At 62.3% G+C, this 17,010-nt stretch overlaps 3 protein-coding genes and 1 non-coding gene across 4 annotated transcripts; all 4 read left to right on the top strand.

Moving 5' to 3' along the window:
• Positions 1 to 802: 802 nt before the first annotated feature.
• LINJ_24_0600 (hypothetical protein, unknown function) lies at positions 803 to 2,866 on the top strand (the record flags this gene model as incomplete). Its single annotated transcript, XM_001465851.1, has 1 exon — positions 803 to 2,866. One exon carries the CDS (start codon positions 803 to 805, stop codon positions 2,864 to 2,866), a length of 2,064 nt encoding a protein of 687 aa, XP_001465888.1.
• Positions 2,867 to 6,064: 3,198 nt separating this feature from the next.
• On the top strand, positions 6,065 to 6,136 carry LINJ_24_tRNA1. The gene has a single exon. It is a non-coding gene; the product is annotated as a tRNA-Pro (tRNA).
• A 714-nt stretch (positions 6,137 to 6,850) lies between these two features.
• Positions 6,851 to 12,178, top strand: LINJ_24_0610 (conserved hypothetical protein; the record flags this gene model as incomplete). Its single annotated transcript, XM_001465852.1, has 1 exon — positions 6,851 to 12,178. The coding sequence occupies one exon, from the start codon at positions 6,851 to 6,853 to the stop codon at positions 12,176 to 12,178; it is 5,328 nt and encodes a 1,775-aa protein (XP_001465889.1).
• Positions 12,179 to 13,552: 1,374 nt separating this feature from the next.
• On the top strand, positions 13,553 to 16,861 carry LINJ_24_0620 (putative DNA helicase; the record flags this gene model as incomplete). Its single annotated transcript, XM_001465853.2, has 1 exon — positions 13,553 to 16,861. The coding sequence occupies one exon, from the start codon at positions 13,553 to 13,555 to the stop codon at positions 16,859 to 16,861; it is 3,309 nt and encodes a 1,102-aa protein (XP_001465890.2).
• Between the last annotated feature and the right edge of the window lie 149 nt (positions 16,862 to 17,010).

Genomic DNA, 17,010 nt, shown 5'->3' on the forward strand with positions numbered 1-17,010 from the left:
CAATGGATGCCGTCCTCACGTGTTGGCGAAGAAGGAGGCTTGGCGCCGCGTGGTGGTCGGCAGAACTCTCGCCCGCTCCCCTCCTCCGTCCATACTCCTCTCTTGTCCTTGCTCTTGGCCACCACCTCTACCTTGCTATCATCGCCGTTGCGACTCTCTGACGCTCTCCTCTCTCCACGCGCTCAGAACCCTCTGCGATCCCTCTCTCTCTGAAAGAAACAGCAAGCGCGAAAGCCTAGAAAAGACAGACAGACAGGGAGAAAGAGAGACACAGGGAGCGCCGCACATGTTTCCGTGCGCTTCTCCGCCTTCCCTCATCCCGCGCGTCGCTTCCTTCTGCAACATGATTTCAGACTGTGTGTGTGTGTGTGTGTGTGTCACACATGCAAACTACGCTGACAAGCTGCCCGCGAGGTTCCCTCTCACTCTGACAGCCCCATATGGCCATTTTCTCCTCTCCACTCTCCCCTTGGCATGGCCCCCCTCTCCTCTCTCTAGGCTCTCTCGCCGTCACCTCCGCATAACCGACACCTGAACCCTTTTTCCTCGCGATCCTTCCAAGACTGATTGTGAAAAGTCACGCACACAAGTACTTCGCACTACATAGACGCAACCACCGAAACACCCGTATAGCCGAGATACAGCGGCAAAGAGGGCGTCATCGTAGCTGCATCGCAGTATTGCAAATCGCATCTGGCACGCACCGGCTTGCAGCGTTCCTCCCCAACCTCCTTCTGCCATCCACGCCCTTCTCACCTCCCTCCCCTTGAACCAACTAACGGGTGCGTGCCTGACGTCAACGATGTCTACCAGCGCAGCCCAGGCTCTCGAAAAACTCGTGCCAGGCCGGTTGTTGCAGCTTGCAGACAGCGGCACGCCGACTATCGTAACCCCGCTCGGCAACGAGGGCAGCCTCAACGCGTCGATCCACGCATACAAGGGTAAGGGCTACCTGCCCTACTTCACGCACGCGGTAAAGGCCGCGCAGCGGGCTCTCGTCAATGAGCTCCGCGCCGCGGGCGTCGAAGTGCCGAATGGCGCTGAGGCGTCTCACCTGGAGGGCGTACGCGGCGTGCACTGCCGTGATGAGGCCAGCTGCAGCCATATAATACATGACGAGCACATCACAGCGACCCTGGACGATGAGGACACCGACGATACACGCATGATTGTTGCCTGCGACCCTATTCAGACACAGCTACGGGACGACTGCGTCGAGTGCTTCCCTCGCGTGAACAAGGTGAGTGGGTGGGAGGAACTGGTGGTGCGGGTGCACCTCTTTTACCCCAACACCGCCCCGTGCATGAGCGTGCAGGACAGGCGCGCGCGCCTCGTCACACAGAAGCACTTCGTGCCAAAGAACGCGCGCACATTGCAGGGCTACCACGTCTTCCACTACGCCAAGCGCGGCAGCTCCGTGCGGACGCCGCACTGCGAGTCCATGTTTCCCTACACGCCCAAGGCCACGGAGAGCAAAGGCTTCACGCGGGAGAGCAAGTGCACCGCCATTACAGTGGAGTCGGTGTTCGTGCGCGACCCGGTGCGCCAGCAGCGCCCTTTCTATGCTGAAGACGCGGAGCAGGTGCGCGTGTACTTCTCCTACCTGCGTGTGGGCGCCTTCGTCACGGACGATGAGCTGGTGGAGCACTTCCCGCTGGAGTCGATGGACGCGGCCGCCATGCCGGCATTCACCGACGACCGCGACGTGGAGAAGTACCATGTGCTGGTGCGTCTGTACCTGCTGGCGCACGACCAGGGCTGGACGGCGACGCAGCCGCACGGCTGCCCGCACCCGCTCGGCGGTCGCGTGGGCCTGCCGGTGCTGTTCCGAACCTGCGCAACGGAGGTGATCGTGCCGGGCGCGTGCTGCCGCGACTCGCAGCTGCTGCTGCGGCAGAGCCTGCTTCCGGACGTGGAGATGCAGGTCACGCGCTTCTGCTTCCGCCGCATCGTGAGCGAGGTGCTGCGGCAGCGCGTCGTGGCAGCGGCTGCGGACACCCCCGAGCGCTACGTTCCCGTCGTCTGCTACATGCCGCACGGTGACCGCGTGCCTGTCTTCACGGACAAGCAGGTCGGCGTGCTGGCGCGCCTGTACCCGCACCTCGGCATCCGCAGGCCCACCAGCCGCTGCGAGTGGGCGCACCTCAGCCGCACGCTCTACCAGCACGGCATTTCGTTGTTTGACATTCTCGCCGCCGTCGGTGTCCCGCTTCGCGACGCCCATGGCGCCGTCATCGACACCGACGCCTACGTGCCCTACACCGCGGACATGGCCGACGACTACTTCCTCGTCATTGCCAACCGCCCGCTGCGCGACTACACTTGCGTCACGAACCAGCGCTGGCTGTGCGAGCAGTTGCTGCTGCCCGGCCACCGCCCGCCCATCAACGCGCGCGCCTTTGCGGCGTGGGTGCGCTACTGGAACGCGATGGTGCAGCTGAAGCACGAACTGAAGAAGCAGGCGAACTTGGACACAGTCAGCGCGCACCTGGGGCTTCGGCTGCCGGCCGGAAAGACGGGGCAGCGTGCGGCGTGTCTAGTGAACGGCTTCGTGACGGATGCCAAAGGCGGCTTGATCTTCCCAGAGCTGGGCGGCCGGCGCTTCCGCGACAGGGAACACGTCGGTGCGCTGCTGCCCGGGGCGCCGGTGCTGTACAGTTTTTGGGTGGATGGAAAGCTGCAATTTACGTATGTGCGGACGCCAATGCACTTTGTTCGAGGGCTGCCGCCGAAGCAGGCGAATGGGCAGCGGCCAGCGCAGAGCGTGATAGCGGCCGGCGGCGCCCCTGCTAATCGCGGTGATGCCACACAGAGAGGAGAAAAAGTTGGAGATGAACGAAGAGCTAACGTGGCGATTCATGCTTGAGCCTATAGTACACCCAACAGCAGGAGACGTAAGATCGCTGCGTTCGCCACCACCACCATCCCCACCACCCCTACACGAGGTCCGCGTGCACGGCGACGCGATGAGTCCAGTGCATGACCTCGGCCGCCGCGGCGGGCCCACCGGAGTGTGTGGCAACAGTCGTTGTGGCACCATCAGGTGCAGCAGGGTCCTGCGCACGGGTGAAATGGATGTGGCACGACAGCAAACCCCCACGAGAGTCGACAGCAGCAGCGTGAAAGAGGACAAGAAAGCTCGATACGCAGCCGTTTTAGCCAGCTTCCTGGATCACCGCCTTACCAGGTGCGCACGAGGCAACCTTGGAAAGGAGGTGAAGGTACTTTTAAAGTCGTTCTCCGCAAATCCTCCCCGCCATCCAGCAGCCTGCTTTACTGTTTTTTTTTTGTTATTCTACGAATCGTTCCTCCCCGCCCTCTCTGACTGTTGCGGCTCCACGGGATACCGGCGGTGGCAAACACACGTGCTCGTCCACACCTCTTCCGCGCCTCTTCCACGGCCATCGTCGGAGAGGCACGCAGACGCTGAGGTGCCTCAGAACTGCAGTCAACTATATGGCACGACTGTTCGGAGTAGCAGCAGGGAAAGTAGCGAGAGAAACCCTCTATAGAGGTGCGGTGCTAGAAGCGGAGACGCACAGGAAGTGGAAGACCGGTGCCCCCGTCGCCCCCGCATGATGTCACGGCAGTGGTGCAAGGTTGATGCGGTCTTCCTTCTTTCGCTAGAGGGCACATGTGGACAAGCTCTAGCACATGCAAGTCCAAGGATGGTTGCGGGCCGTCATTCACTTCCTTGCCGCGCTTATCAAGGGCCCGGATGCGGCAACTTCGACGGTACCGAAAGTGAGATTGGATTGTGGCTTCAGTGAGCTGATGGAGGTGTAGAGGCGGACGTTTCGCTTCCCGCTTGTGTACACGGCTACTGTGTGGTGCCGGTTCACAGCGAAGCAGCCTCAGGTACACATTACCCGCAACCTTTGGTCGGGGCCACGTCTTGCCCCTGGGCGCCCCTGTATTGCCACGATGGGGTCAGTTCTAGCCGGACGAAAACGATCAGCTCTGCGAACACGCAGAGCGCGTTTCCGCCCTCGTCGTCCTTCTTTGTCGTCGTGCTCTGCGACACGGCTGCGTGTGATGCGAGTTAGGAAGCGGTTCCCATCGATGTGTCTCTCTTTCTCTCTCCATTTCGCTGGGATTGCCGACCAAGAGGTGTTGCGCCTTACATGACTTTTTTTCTTTGGTCATCCGCGGTGCAATCGGGCAGGGGGGGGGGGCGATGCATGATTCGCCCTTGTTCGCGGCAAGGAGGAGGTGGAAGGGCCGTTAGACTTGCTTACAGGTGTCCCCGGGAAGTCGAATTCAGCGAACTGCTGCACTACTGATAGGAGACGTTTATCCTCCAGATCTGAAAGCGCTGGCTTACACTGCTTGAGAGGTGAAGGTCGAATTACGCAGCAGAGGCACTAACGGTCCGAAGATCCTGGCAGCCCTCTCCGCGCCGAGGGGCAGAACTAGCCGCAAGAACCCTCAAAGAGCTCTGAAGGCAGGGCTGCCCGTCGGGTGGCCGGTAGAGGGACAAGACAATGAGGTGCTCACAGGGGTGGAAGCTTGCCACGCGGGAAGACGACACGCCACCGAGCTGCCCTTCCCTCTGCCAGAGTGCACGCCAATGCAGCTGTATTGCGCGTGCAGTCGACTGACCACGCTCACGGACGACCTGACCGGAGGAGGGCTGTACCGCCAAGTCAGCACTGCGGAGAGAAGCGACTGCTGCATACCCCTGCACACGCGACATCGCTGGCCAGCCGGTATCCCCGCATGGGGGTCGACTCGCAGCAAGGCACGGCAGCGTACTTTTGGCTTCGCCTCCGTCCGTCATCGTGGGGGCCGGACGTACGCAAGACCTTCTCGAGGATCGCGGCACAGCGGTTTCTGACCTTCGTCAGGTGCATGGCGCAGCAACGCCTCGGCGCTGACTGCGGGGGCTTCTCATGTTGATCTATGTATTCGCAGACGCATCAGATGAAGCGGTATGGCGGCCCCCAAGACCGCACCCATGCCGCTTGCGCCCCAGTCTTCCACAGGGACACAGCGAAAGGCGGTCTGGGGAGGCGAGGCTTCCGTGCACGGCTACGTGGGCTCTTCCGTAACTGCAAAACCAAACAGACGCCTCCACAAAGGGCAGGGGGCCATCTCCCCCCCCCTTTCCTTATCACGGGCGGCGGGCTTGACGCTGAGGAGAACGTCCCGCTCGAGGCATCCGAGGCAACTCATGGCTGAGCGTCTCGAGGAGGAGGTGGACGAACGGACTTGCGTGACAATGAAACACGCAGCCTAATATTGAAAGCCCTCGATCAGCACACACCAAACAGGAATGCTTAAGATGGTCCTGCATCGGAGGTGCATGGGGGTACATATCCCACTGACAGTCGGTGCGCTCAGCAAGCGAAAGCAACGCATGCGCATCACCGCAAGCGACCCAGCTGCGCTTCTCGGCCCTCTTTCTCCAGCGTGCATCGGTTCAGGGCAGAGGTGGCCGAAGAAGGTGCGGCGGCCAGGCCCCACGACGAGCCTGGCATCCTGCACCGAGTAGATGGCAGGCAGCTACCGAAGAGACTTGGAGTCACCAGGCACGTCATGGGCACCGGGGAGGAAGTGTACAACACACCCAGCACACCACAGAGGCGCTGTGTCACAGCACCGTCAACCGAAACAGCAACAGAAGCCACCCTCATGGCACGACGCACCGACTACAAACTCTTGGCCCGAGCAGCGGATCCACAAGTCAGGCGAACATATCGGGCGGCGTTCAGTTCTTGGAGGAGGACGAGGTGCCTGCTCTATACAGGAGAGGGCAGTCGTCGACGTGAGTACGTCTGTCCGAAGCACCGGCAGGTGCACAAGCGAAAGTCCGCGACGGTGTCCCAGGTAGCATGGGACAAGGTCTTGGTGCATACCCGGAAGCGGCGCATTTGGGCACTGGAGGACCCGTCCACGATGCCACGAGATCTCGAGGCTCTTGAGCTGGCCGCCGCAGTGATGTGGCTAGTCCACAGGGAAGCCGAGGAGAGACTGGAAGAGCTTGCAGCAGGACCACAGCGGTACGCCAAGTGGAAAATGGTCGCCTTCCGTTGACTTCAATCCCGTGATGTTCAGGTACCGCGGCCGCTTAGTCTAGTGGTATGATTCCCGCTTCGGGTGCGGGAGGTCAGGGGTTCAATTCCCCTAGCGGCCCATCTTTTCTCCGTCGGCGGCAGAGAAACCGCCGCGCATCATCCCGGCCCGCCTATATCGCGAGGCGCGTGGCCCGATTCGGCAGCGGACGGTTCGTCCGAGACGACCAGGATGTGGCCGTGGAGTGGCAGCAGCGGTGGGCGCGCTGTGGTTGCGTGTGTGCGTCCGTTGGATGAGCTGTGCGCAGTGACAAGGTATACGCATAGAAAAGCCGCGGAAAGCAGCAGCAGCCAAGCCCCACCTCCCTCGTAGGGGAAACCAAGACGGGGACTCGATCATCGCAGCGCCACAATAGGAAAAACAGAAACTATCCAAAAGAAACCACACAGACACACACGCGCACGTGTGCGCCGAGAGAGTCGCTGTGGCGCATGAGGGCGTTGGTGAGTTCGGTGGGGGAGGGGCGCCTCACAAGACACGAGCATTCAAGGGGGATCATGATACGGTATGCGTACTTCACACACCCCCTCTCGCCGCGTCCATGTATGTCAACCACTTTTCTCGGAATCCATTTTCCCGTTCTCTCACAACATGCATGCGTATCGTGAAGTCGGTCTTGTAAAACGTGTAATAGCGCACTGCGCATCCGACGTACACACGCACGCGCAGGTCGGGCTTCTCCCCCCTCCCCGCCCTCTGCCCCCTCTTCCCGTCACAGCCGAATAACGTTCGCCACAGCAGCGGAAACGAAACTAATAAAGCAAAGACAAGCATAATGGCGCTCGTGGAGCCGCTGGTTGGGCATCTCTTGTCCAAGTACAAAGAAACGGTCTTGGAGGGGCTCTCGAAGATTCGCCACACCCTGCAGGTCGGCGATGAGCAGGCGAATGAGCTGGCTGTAGCCGTGTCTCAGCGAGAGGAGGCGCTGCAAGCGCTGCGAGCAACCCTCCTCCGCCACGAGTACTTCGTGCCCACGCTGCAGACGCTGACGGTTGTGCTGACGCAGTTGGTCGAACGGGGCAACCGCGTCGCCCTCGCGCGCGAGGTGCTGCGCGGCGATTGCGCCGCACTATTCCGCAAAACACTCGCCACGCTTTCCGATGCCACCCTCACCCATGTAACCGCCGCACTACAGTTTCTGACGGTGGCCGTGAAGGACGCACCGCTGCTCGTGCTTGCGCGCCTGCGTACCCCTGCCGATGCACACGCTGCACCTGCAGCCGCCTCCACTGCCTCGATGAGCCCGCTCGCAGCGGTTGCCACGCAGCGGCGCGCCGATGTCCCGTTGCACCTCGCCGTCTTTCGCCTACAGCTGACGTACAATCAACGCCGCATTCGCCTCACGCGGCTCGGCTTCCTGGTGCAGCTTGTCACGTCACCGATGCACAACGCCGTCGTCGACACGATCTGCAGCCACGGCGTCCTGACGCACCTCCTCGAGGACGCGGCCGAGCTCTTGCGCGAGGGCACGAGTGCGGGTATGGCGTGTGCTCTCAGCGCTCTGCGAGTTGTTCGCGAGCTCTTCGTGCAAAGCCGCCACATCACAGCGGAGCAGAAGCGCCGCGTCTTGCTGGCGCAGCGCAACGTCTTCCGGTTGCTCGTGCGTGCGCTGGAGTTCGACCATGTGGCCGACAACGCCGCAGCCATTCTGTATGCCATTGTCGACGAGACCATTGAATCACCAGCCGACTACGCCAGCACGCGAGTCGAGTCCCTCGAGGATCAGGGCATGCCCAACTACCTCCTCTTCTTCCTGCTGCGCCAGCTGCGGCCCAAGGCGAGCGAGCGCATGTCGCAGCTTGTGCTGCACATTCTCCAACGCGCCCCAGACCTCATTCGGCCTTATTTCATTCGGGTCTCCGGCCACCTCGCGGAGGAAGGCAGCTCGCACGGCGTAGCGCCGGCAACGGCGCGGGTGGCGGTTCTCAATCTGATGACGCGCACGTTTCTGTGCCCGATGCCGTACCACCTCGCCGCACAGCAAGTGCGGCTGGAGCCGGTCGTGGCCAAGACGTCCACCTTCTACACCATGTGCCCTCGTGACGTGGCGGACGAGATCTGCCCTGCTTGGGTCGCTGAGTACGTGCATCGCCTTATCAATGGCTCCACGAATCTGCTCATGCTCGCGCTGGCAATGCAGCTGACGCAGGCTGCGTTGATGCGAGCGAAGCGCGTGCTGCCCCTCGTGCTCGCCGTCCAGAACGCCGCGAAGAGAAACAAGAGGGCGAGCACTGCCGGGGACGTAGCTGCTAGCGGTAGCGCCGCAGAGATGGTCGTCTCGCTGCCCAGCCCGTGCGACTTCACCGAGGCGGATCTTGACGTTCTGCAGGGCAACGACACCGCCGAGGCGGAGGTGTGGGACACGTACAACGCCCAGGTACGCCACCACCTGCAAGCGGCGCTGCCAAGTCGTGAAGAGTTTTGGCACCGCATGACACAGCAACTCCACCGTACCCTAGCCGCCTCTGCTGCCGCCCCCACGTCGTCAACCACATCGCCGTCATCCGCTGCCACCGACGCGGTCCTCGAGAAGACGCATTTAGTGGTGCAGCGCATGCTGCTGCTCATGAAGAACTACGTTGAAGTCTTTGACGTGCGGGTGCCGTGGCTGAGCGCTGTGCCGCTTTTTCTGCCTGACCTTGCCGGTAGTACCGTCAGCAGCAGCAGTGTTACCCGTGGCCCCATGACTGCCAACGGATCCAACGGACACGCTACGGCGGCCGCTGCGCCTGTGCACCCCATCACGGCTGCCCTGCAGAAGCAGAACGACATACTCAAGCCGTGGCCAGCAGCGAGTGTGGCGCTCTTGTGTGAGCTTCTCGCCGTCAGCCAGCAGCGCAGGGTGCCCATGATGAAGATGCACCACATCAATATGTCTCAGGCGGTCGGCATTGGCGAGTGGCCGCTGCTGCTCAGCATACTCCTCTGGGTGACACACCATCGGCCGCACAGCCCACCGCGGCAGGAGAGCATGGAAGCTGTGCAGGAGGCGCGGGCGATGGGATGGGCAGCCCAGCTGCTGCTGTGGACCGTGCACAGCGTCACCATCCACTCTACCTGTACAATGGCCGAGGCCCATCTGTGGCTCTCCTGCCTGACACCCAACACAGTGCCAGTCTTCCTGCACGTCCTCAACCATCTCTTGATGCGCAGCCTGTCGAAGGTGGCCGATCGCGTGTCGCACGAGTTGCGAGACGCACAGCACGGCGTTTTGGCGACCGCCGCCCTGCACTTTATTGATCGCACGAAGGAGAAGCAACAACAGAAGTGCAGCACCGGTGGCGGCGAGGACGAGGGCGACGGCGAGCAGCATGATCACCAGCAGTTGCAGAGAAAGCAGAAAACGCCGAGGGTGGAGTGCGCGAGTAACAACGGCGGCGGCAGCAGCAGCACCAGCAGTGCTAACATGTGGGGTACCCATCTGCAGGCCTCCCTCGCCGAATTCGAGAGCGTCGTGGCTCGCGTCGTGCATCTGTGGGGAACGCGCGCGCGCCTCTTGGCACAGGCCGCAGTTGCCACGACGGCGGAGCTGGATGTGCCGCGGGTGACGCAGCAGGAGTGCATCGAAGTGCTGATACTTGCTGACCGGCAGCGGGGTTTCGCAAAGGCGCCACGCCACTACAGGTCGACGTCACAGTCAGTGCACCTTCGCACCTTCGCGTTTACCCTGCACAGCCCTGCTCTGCCGCTTCCGGAAGAAGATGCAGCGGTAGCCTTGCTGAGTCGGCTGAGCATAGCCGTGTCCTCGGCATCGCCATTGGATGGGGAAGAGCAAGGCGGAGCCGCGAAACAAGCGCCAATGAGCACCAGCCTTGTCGAGGATGTCTGCACAGCACTCGGCATCGAGGGCTCTCTCGCTGCCAAGAGCAAGGCTGCAAAGGTTTCAACGCCGCCGTGGTTTGTTATGGGCTCGGTCTGCTGGCAGGTTGCAGGGGTGCTCTTGTCTCTCACCCATAGCACTGCCTCTGCACCGTCGTCCTGCAGCGGTAGCACGACAGAGGCTGCGCACAAACTCGCCTTGAGACTTGCACGAGCGCTCCTGTCCGACGAAGCGGCTCTGACGGCTCACTTGAGAGCCAACGTCGATCACGAAGGGTCGCTCACTGGCCTCCTAGTCTTGATGCTTGCCTGTACTCGCACGCTGTTGCAGCTCATCTCACTATGCAGGGCCGAGCAGCAGCATCTCTGCCTCTCCGTTGACGAGTGCGCGGCGATGGGCCGCGTGTGCCTTGACGTGTACAGCGGCACTCTCGGCGTGCAAGACCGGCTTATCTACGCCGTTTGCCTCACCCTCCACTACCTGAGCGCTGCCCGCCACGTCGCGCACCCTGCGGCTGCTATCGCTGCCACCATGGAGGAGCGCGGCGACGAGGCTGCAGCAGAGCAACAAGGGAAAAGGCAGCGCTCAGTGGTTGCCAAGTATCTCTCGTCTGACTGCCACGAAGGTGCCGAGGTGCCGGATGCGCTCGTGCAGCGCCGCTTCCTGCTGTGCGGCCACACAGCGAGCGCTACACGCACGCCGGAGGTGGAGATGCTCTCTTGGCACCTCGACACGCTGACCGAAGAGGAAATGACTTGTATGGCGCTGCACGCCTCATCGCGGCTGCACAACTCCATTCACTTACAAGACGGCAGCAGTGCCGATGGCGCAACCGACCTGCTCGGTGCCGTGTTTCCGGAGCTGCGCTCCGCCGGCGATGCACACGTAGCCGACCTCGAGCGGCTGTCACTGGGAAATGTGTTGGACCTGCGCTACATGGTGCCTCTCCTGCACCGGGTAGCCTCCATACCAGCGGCTTTTTCGGCCCACCTGCCAACGGGACGAGTGATACCATTGCTGCTGAAGGCGCTCACATCGATCGACTCGCAGCTGCGCTCCGCCGCGGCCGCAGCGCTGAGCGCGCTGTACATACCGAAGGGAGCGCTGCGAGTCGTGGTGAGCGTCGCGCGTATAAAGCTGGCCCACACGCAGATGCCCCCCTCCACCGGCGGCGCAGGGAGACGGTCGCAGCAACCTACGCAGCCACGTCGCGCCTCGTCACCTGCTGCGGTGCCGCGTCTTCCCACGCCACTGGCCATCATGCTAATCATGTCGATTCGGCCGCTTGGTCGCTACGACGACGTCCTGCACCACCACCTCGTGCACTTCTTGATGCACCTCGAATCGGTCCTCGGCACCCCGATGCCCTTCACCCACTGGGCCATCACCCCTCCGCTGGCCGCTATCAGCGTCCCGCTCATGCTGGAGCGCCAAGAGGCCCTGCAGCTGCGTACCAACAAGCTCGGCGGTGGCGGCAAGAGCAGCGGAGGTGTCACGCAGGCATCTGCAGCCGATGTGGCATACGAGCTGCGCAAGGAAATTCCACCGCAGCTCGCCTTTCTTCTGCAGCTGCTCCGGCATGCCTGCGAGGTGCCGCAGGACGGTGTCGCGTTGATAGAGTCGAATGGGCTAGATGGGCTGCTGCTGCTATGCGATATGCTGACAGCCTCCGATGGGCAGAGGGCGTCGTATGTTCAGTGCCTCCTCGTCCTCTGCACGCAGTCCGCTGCCCTGACGCGTTTGTTTGCGCGTGCCGGGCATGTGCTGGCCTGGACGGTGTCCTTCCTGTGGCAGCTGTGCCGCGAATACGGCAAGGCGACCCCGTATCCGTACAGTGGTCAAACCTTCACGACCGCGCTGGAGCTGCTGCGCATCATGTGTGCCGCCACTGTGCCGTCGAAGACGTCGCTCGCAGAAGCACCTGCCCTCAGTGACGCGGCAGCAGAGCAGCTAAAGGAGAGCATGCGACAGCTGCGCGCGTGGGTGGTCGATGCGCACGTGACGGCTCGCGACGTCCTTGACGTCTTTGATCACATGATTGGCCGCTGCAGCCACGCCGCCCACGGCCAGCACAGCGGCGCCGCGGAGGCAGACGACACACACAGCACTGAAGGGGTTGGCAAGGCTCAAGAAGCACGTGCGGTATCACCGGCGTCGGCCTCACAGCCGTCGTCGCCGTCGTCCTCGGCAAAGCGCCGTCGCGCAACGGCATCGCGATGCGAAAGGCACACGCCCCCGAAGCGGATGCGCACCGAGGGTACCGCCGAAGTCGGGGGCGTGTGATGAGGGGTCGCTGCATCACTGTGTCGCCCATAACTCACACAGGCACACGCACAGGAGTGGTGGGGGCTATATGCATGCCATTGTCATCGCAACCACCGGCCACCCCTTTACGGCTTCCATTCTTCCGAGCTTCATGCCTGCCTTGCTGTCTTCAGCGACTGCGTGTGGGTGCACGTCTCCGTAGTGTGTTTGCCTGTGTTTTGCCGGCATGGTTACGCGGATGAGGTGGGACGGGCAAAGCATATATGCATATATATATAATGGTTGAACGTTTAACGAGGAAGATGACGAGGAAGCGTGTGTCCCGCGAGTGCGCCCGTGTGCGTGAGTGACCTCCTGTCGTTGTCGTCGTCTCTGTCCGTTGGATACACGCACAAGGCAAAACAAAAGGGGATACGTGTACGCAATGGAAGCCGGAGAGGTAGAGAGCAAACGCCCCGTGCATATGAACGTGTGACAGGGGGAGGGGCCCGACGGTGTCGACCGAGGCACTTCAGATGCGCAAGCATTCCTATCCTCCTCCCTCACCAGCATACGTAGAGGAGCACGTCATGTGTTTCGGTGTGTGAGTGAGTCGTGGCTGCGGTGCTTGTGCGCATCATGCTGGCGTGTCCGCCCCTTTCCATGCCGTTGTGTGTGTGTGTGTGTGTGTGTGTGTGTGCGTGTGTAGATGTCTGTCCATAACCTCACCTCTTGCCTGGTCCCGCCCTCTTCTACGCCCTTTTACGTGCTTTCATCATCGTCGATCACCACGTCCGAGCACGGCTCCCCGACGTGCAGAGCGACATCGTCGGACTCGAATCGAAAACGAGAGAAAAAAAAAACATGCAAGCAGTGTCGCAGCAGAGTCCCCGCGCAGAAAAGCAGCTGCCGAGCACGCCCGTCTTCTCCCCAACCTCCTCCCGCCCCCTGCATCTCGTGATTGGCAACACACGGTGCATGCGCCACGGCACACGAAAAATCACCGATCAATTCATCAGCGCACGCCGTCAACTACACACGCAGACAGGCACACGTACATGGTAGGCAGTGGCACAGGGCATCACGTCATTCCTTCACCTTTTCTGCTGTTGCCTTGTCCGTTCAATGCTGCATTTCCAGCTCACGCACCTCTTGCTCTCCCACGCACACGCGCACCTTACTTCCGTGCAGCCGGCGCTGCGCCATCCCTTTCCTTTTCTGGCTCTGGTCACCGGCGTCATACACCCAACCACGCGACCAAACCTACACACGTTGCACTCCATAGATCATTCACGCTCGCGCACATGCACCCCTGGCGCCTCCTCTCGCCCTTAGTTGTTTTAATCTCTTCGCATGAGAGTGCCTCGATTGCGGACTGACGCTGCTTCCCCGGCCAGTCCTCGCACGTAGCGGATGAACTGCCTGTGCGACCACCCCGCGCGCTACCTCATCAGCCGTGATGGCAAGCCGTGCTACACCTGCGCACTCGGGCGCTGCCGCTTCTACGCGCTGGCCCCAGTGCAGTGCGAGGGGTACACCCGCGTCACGCTGGGTGCCCCGGGCTGCCCTCTAGCCGACACTGGCGTTGTGCTGCGCTTTGAGGCTCTGGTACACCCGACAAGCAAGGACGTCGCGTGCTTCATGATTCGCGTGCAGGGGGAAGCGTCGAGGTGGGACACGCTTCGCCTTGCAGTTCTGCAGGATTCTCAGTTTGAGGGCATGTGGTACACCGCCGGGCGGGCTTTCCTGTACCCCATGGCGCAGTACACTCGCCTCGTCGCCGCCCTCAAGGCCCGTTCACTGCCGCACGTGGCGTTCGAGGAGATCCCTAGCTTCTACTTTCGCTGCGTGGAGCGGATGCGGCAACTTCCACGGCAGTACGCGGATGACGTGGCCGCTGGGCGAGCCTGCCTACCGGACGCAGAGGACTGTGTGTACCGGCGCCTGAAACCGTTCCAGCGGGAGGGTGTGCGCTTCGTTCTGGAGCGCCACGGCCGCGCCATGATTGCCGATGACATGGGACTCGGCAAGACGGTGCAAGCCATCGCCGTCGCTCATCACTACCGGGACGAGTGGCCGGTGCTGGTCGTGTGCCCCATGTCGCTCATGGAGAACTGGGCGAAGGAGTTCAACAAGTTCTGCGGTATCCCGTTCGCACGCATCGCCATCCTGCAAGGTGCCAAGGCAACGGCGACGAGCCTGCAGGCCGTCGCGATCGTCTCCTACAGCTCCCTGAAGTGTGTCGAGGACGCCCACTTCAACGTGGTCATCCTCGACGAGTCGCACTACATCAAAGCCGGGGCGGCAAAGCGCGCGCAGCAGTCACTCAAGCTCTGCCGCGCGAGCCGCCGTGTCATCCTCCTGTCAGGCACGCCAGCCATGTCACGCCCCATCGAGCTGTACGCGCAGCTGCAGGCCATCCAGCCAAGCCTAGTGCCCAGCAAGGCCCAGTTCGGTGCGCGGTATTGCAACTCCTTTGTCGGCCGCTTCGGCATCGACATGACCGGTCACGCCCATCCCGATGAGCTGCACAGCCTGCTGCGCCACTTCCTGATTCGCCGCACAAAGCGCGAGCTCGGCAGTGAGCTGCCCTCCAAGTCTCGCCAACTGCTCTACATGTACATCACGGAGAAGGAAAAGAAGGCGCTGGAGAAGCAGATCATCGCGTTGCGCCGTAGCCTTAGCTCGACGTCAGCAGCAGCCTCCAGCTCGACTTCTTCTCTCGTGGACAATGGCGGGGGCGACTCGGCTGCGCGGGCACCAAACGTATTCGAGATGAAGATGGCCACCGCACGTGCCAAGATACCCGCGGTGCAGGATTACGTCAGCGGTATTGTGGAGCAGCACCTCGATTCAGGTGAGAAGCTCATCCTGTTCGCACATCACCAGTGCATGATGGAGGCGCTCCGGAGCGCGGTCGAGGCGGTGCGGCCGCGCCAGCCCATCGACTACATCTACATCTCCGGCGACACGCCACCGGCGCAACGTGAGCCAGCTGCGGAGCACTTTCGGACAGAAGCGACATGCACGGTCGCTATCCTTTCCATGCAGTCCAGCGGCATTGGTCACAACTTCACGTGTGCGTCCACGGTAGTCTTCACTGAGCTGGATTGGAACCCCAGCACCCACTTGCAGTGCGAGGATCGCGTGCACCGTATCGGCCAGGCGCAGCCGTGCCACATTAAGTACCTACTGGCCGAGGGCACCTCCGACAGTGTCATCTGGCCGCTGCTACAGACGAAGCTGAGCGTGACCGCGGCCATGTTCGAGACGTCGAACGTGACTGGGGCGGAGGTGCGCCTGCACGACGGCGCCGACAAGCAGAACGTGGCCAGGCGCGACGTGGTGGCCGCGACAACCTCGTCGACCCCGTCCGCATCGCAGCAGAGCACGCTGGACCAGTTTATGCAGCCGCAGCCGTCGCAAGCAGCGTCGAGGAGGGGCGAGGAAGTCGACGGCGCCGTTGTATCAATGCAGGAGTCGCCGCGAGTCAGCGTTCATTCACAGTCGTCGACCGGGCACGCGGCACTTGCATCGCTGGAGAGAGACGCGCCGCCACTCTTACTGACACCGGCAAACCTCACCCAGCAGCAGCGACAGCCGCTGACCCTCATCGGCACCCCCATCTCCGCCTTCTGCGGGAGCACGAGCGGCAGCGGCGTCGCCACCGCATCGGCTACCGCGACGACGGCACCGACGACCCCGCCGCCGCCGCCGCTGATTCCGTTCTCTGAGATGTGCGACAACTTCGTGGGGACCTCTGCGCCGCAGTTGAGCAACTCCTCGGCATCGCGTCGGCCGCGCCTCTCTGCCAGCAGTGGCATCGGCACGACACACCCAACCGCGCTGTCCTCGTCGCTGTCTACAATGGTGCCTGGCCCCGCACCGAAGAGTGCCAATAACACATCTGTGCTCGACCTCATGCGCCGCACGTCGTCCACAAAGTCGGGGGCCGGGTCATCTGCAGCGGAACCGTCCCATTCAGCGCGCGCTGCTGCTGTTTCCTTGGTCGTGGACCTCACTGAGACGGCCTCAACTCAGCCGGTAGCCATGCAGCCACTGTCATCGATGGTGTCGCCTCCCGCGCCAATGCGATCGCTCCCGTCGTCATCGGACGTCTCGCTCCCAACGATGGACATTACCGCCTCAGCCGGTGCCGTGGCCCCACCACGTCGCACTGTCTTCACCTTATCCAAAACGGGCACTCAGGCCTTCATGAACACAGCGGCTGCGTCGACGCTGACGAGCAGCTGCTCAGGCAGCCGCGCTCTTTGCCCTGCGGCACCGCCGGCATTGCCAGTGGCGCCGAAGACCGCCGCCGTGCACGTGCCGATGCGACCCGATTTGCACTTGAAGCGGCCACGCACTGATACCGAGCACGGCAGCGGCGGCAGTACCAGCAAGCGCGTCAACACCACCAGTGGCGATGCGAACGCCCTTGCGGCAACAGCCGTTGCACGAGTAGAGGTGAGCTGTGCAGCAGGGCCAGCCGCTGCTGCGACTCTTGCACCCCTTCCGCCCCCAACCACTCGGTCCGTGCAAACGCAGCCGGTGATGGTGCACCCTATCATGCTAGCTGCGTCGTCGTCGTCATCCTCCGAGCCGTCGCAAGCTTCCTCGGCGCCATCTCCTGTCGCCACCACGCCCCGAAGAACGCTTTTTAAGCTCGTGGGTAAAGCGTCAGGCGCTCCCTCTTCTCCCATGCCTGCCAAACCGCAGTGACGTACAGGTGGCAACTGCGTGTGCATGGAGTGATCCCCTGCTTGTGGAGCATGAGGCTGTCATTCCTCTGGTGCCGGTGTGCTACGACGACATGCACTGAAGTCGTCTGGCGCCTCGACCCCACCACCGCGCATGCTGCGCAGAGACAC

The sequence above is a fragment of the Leishmania infantum genome, chromosome 24 (genome assembly GCF_000002875.2).
Source record: "Leishmania infantum JPCM5 genome chromosome 24".
Lineage (NCBI taxonomy): Eukaryota > Euglenozoa > Kinetoplastea > Trypanosomatida > Trypanosomatidae > Leishmania > Leishmania infantum.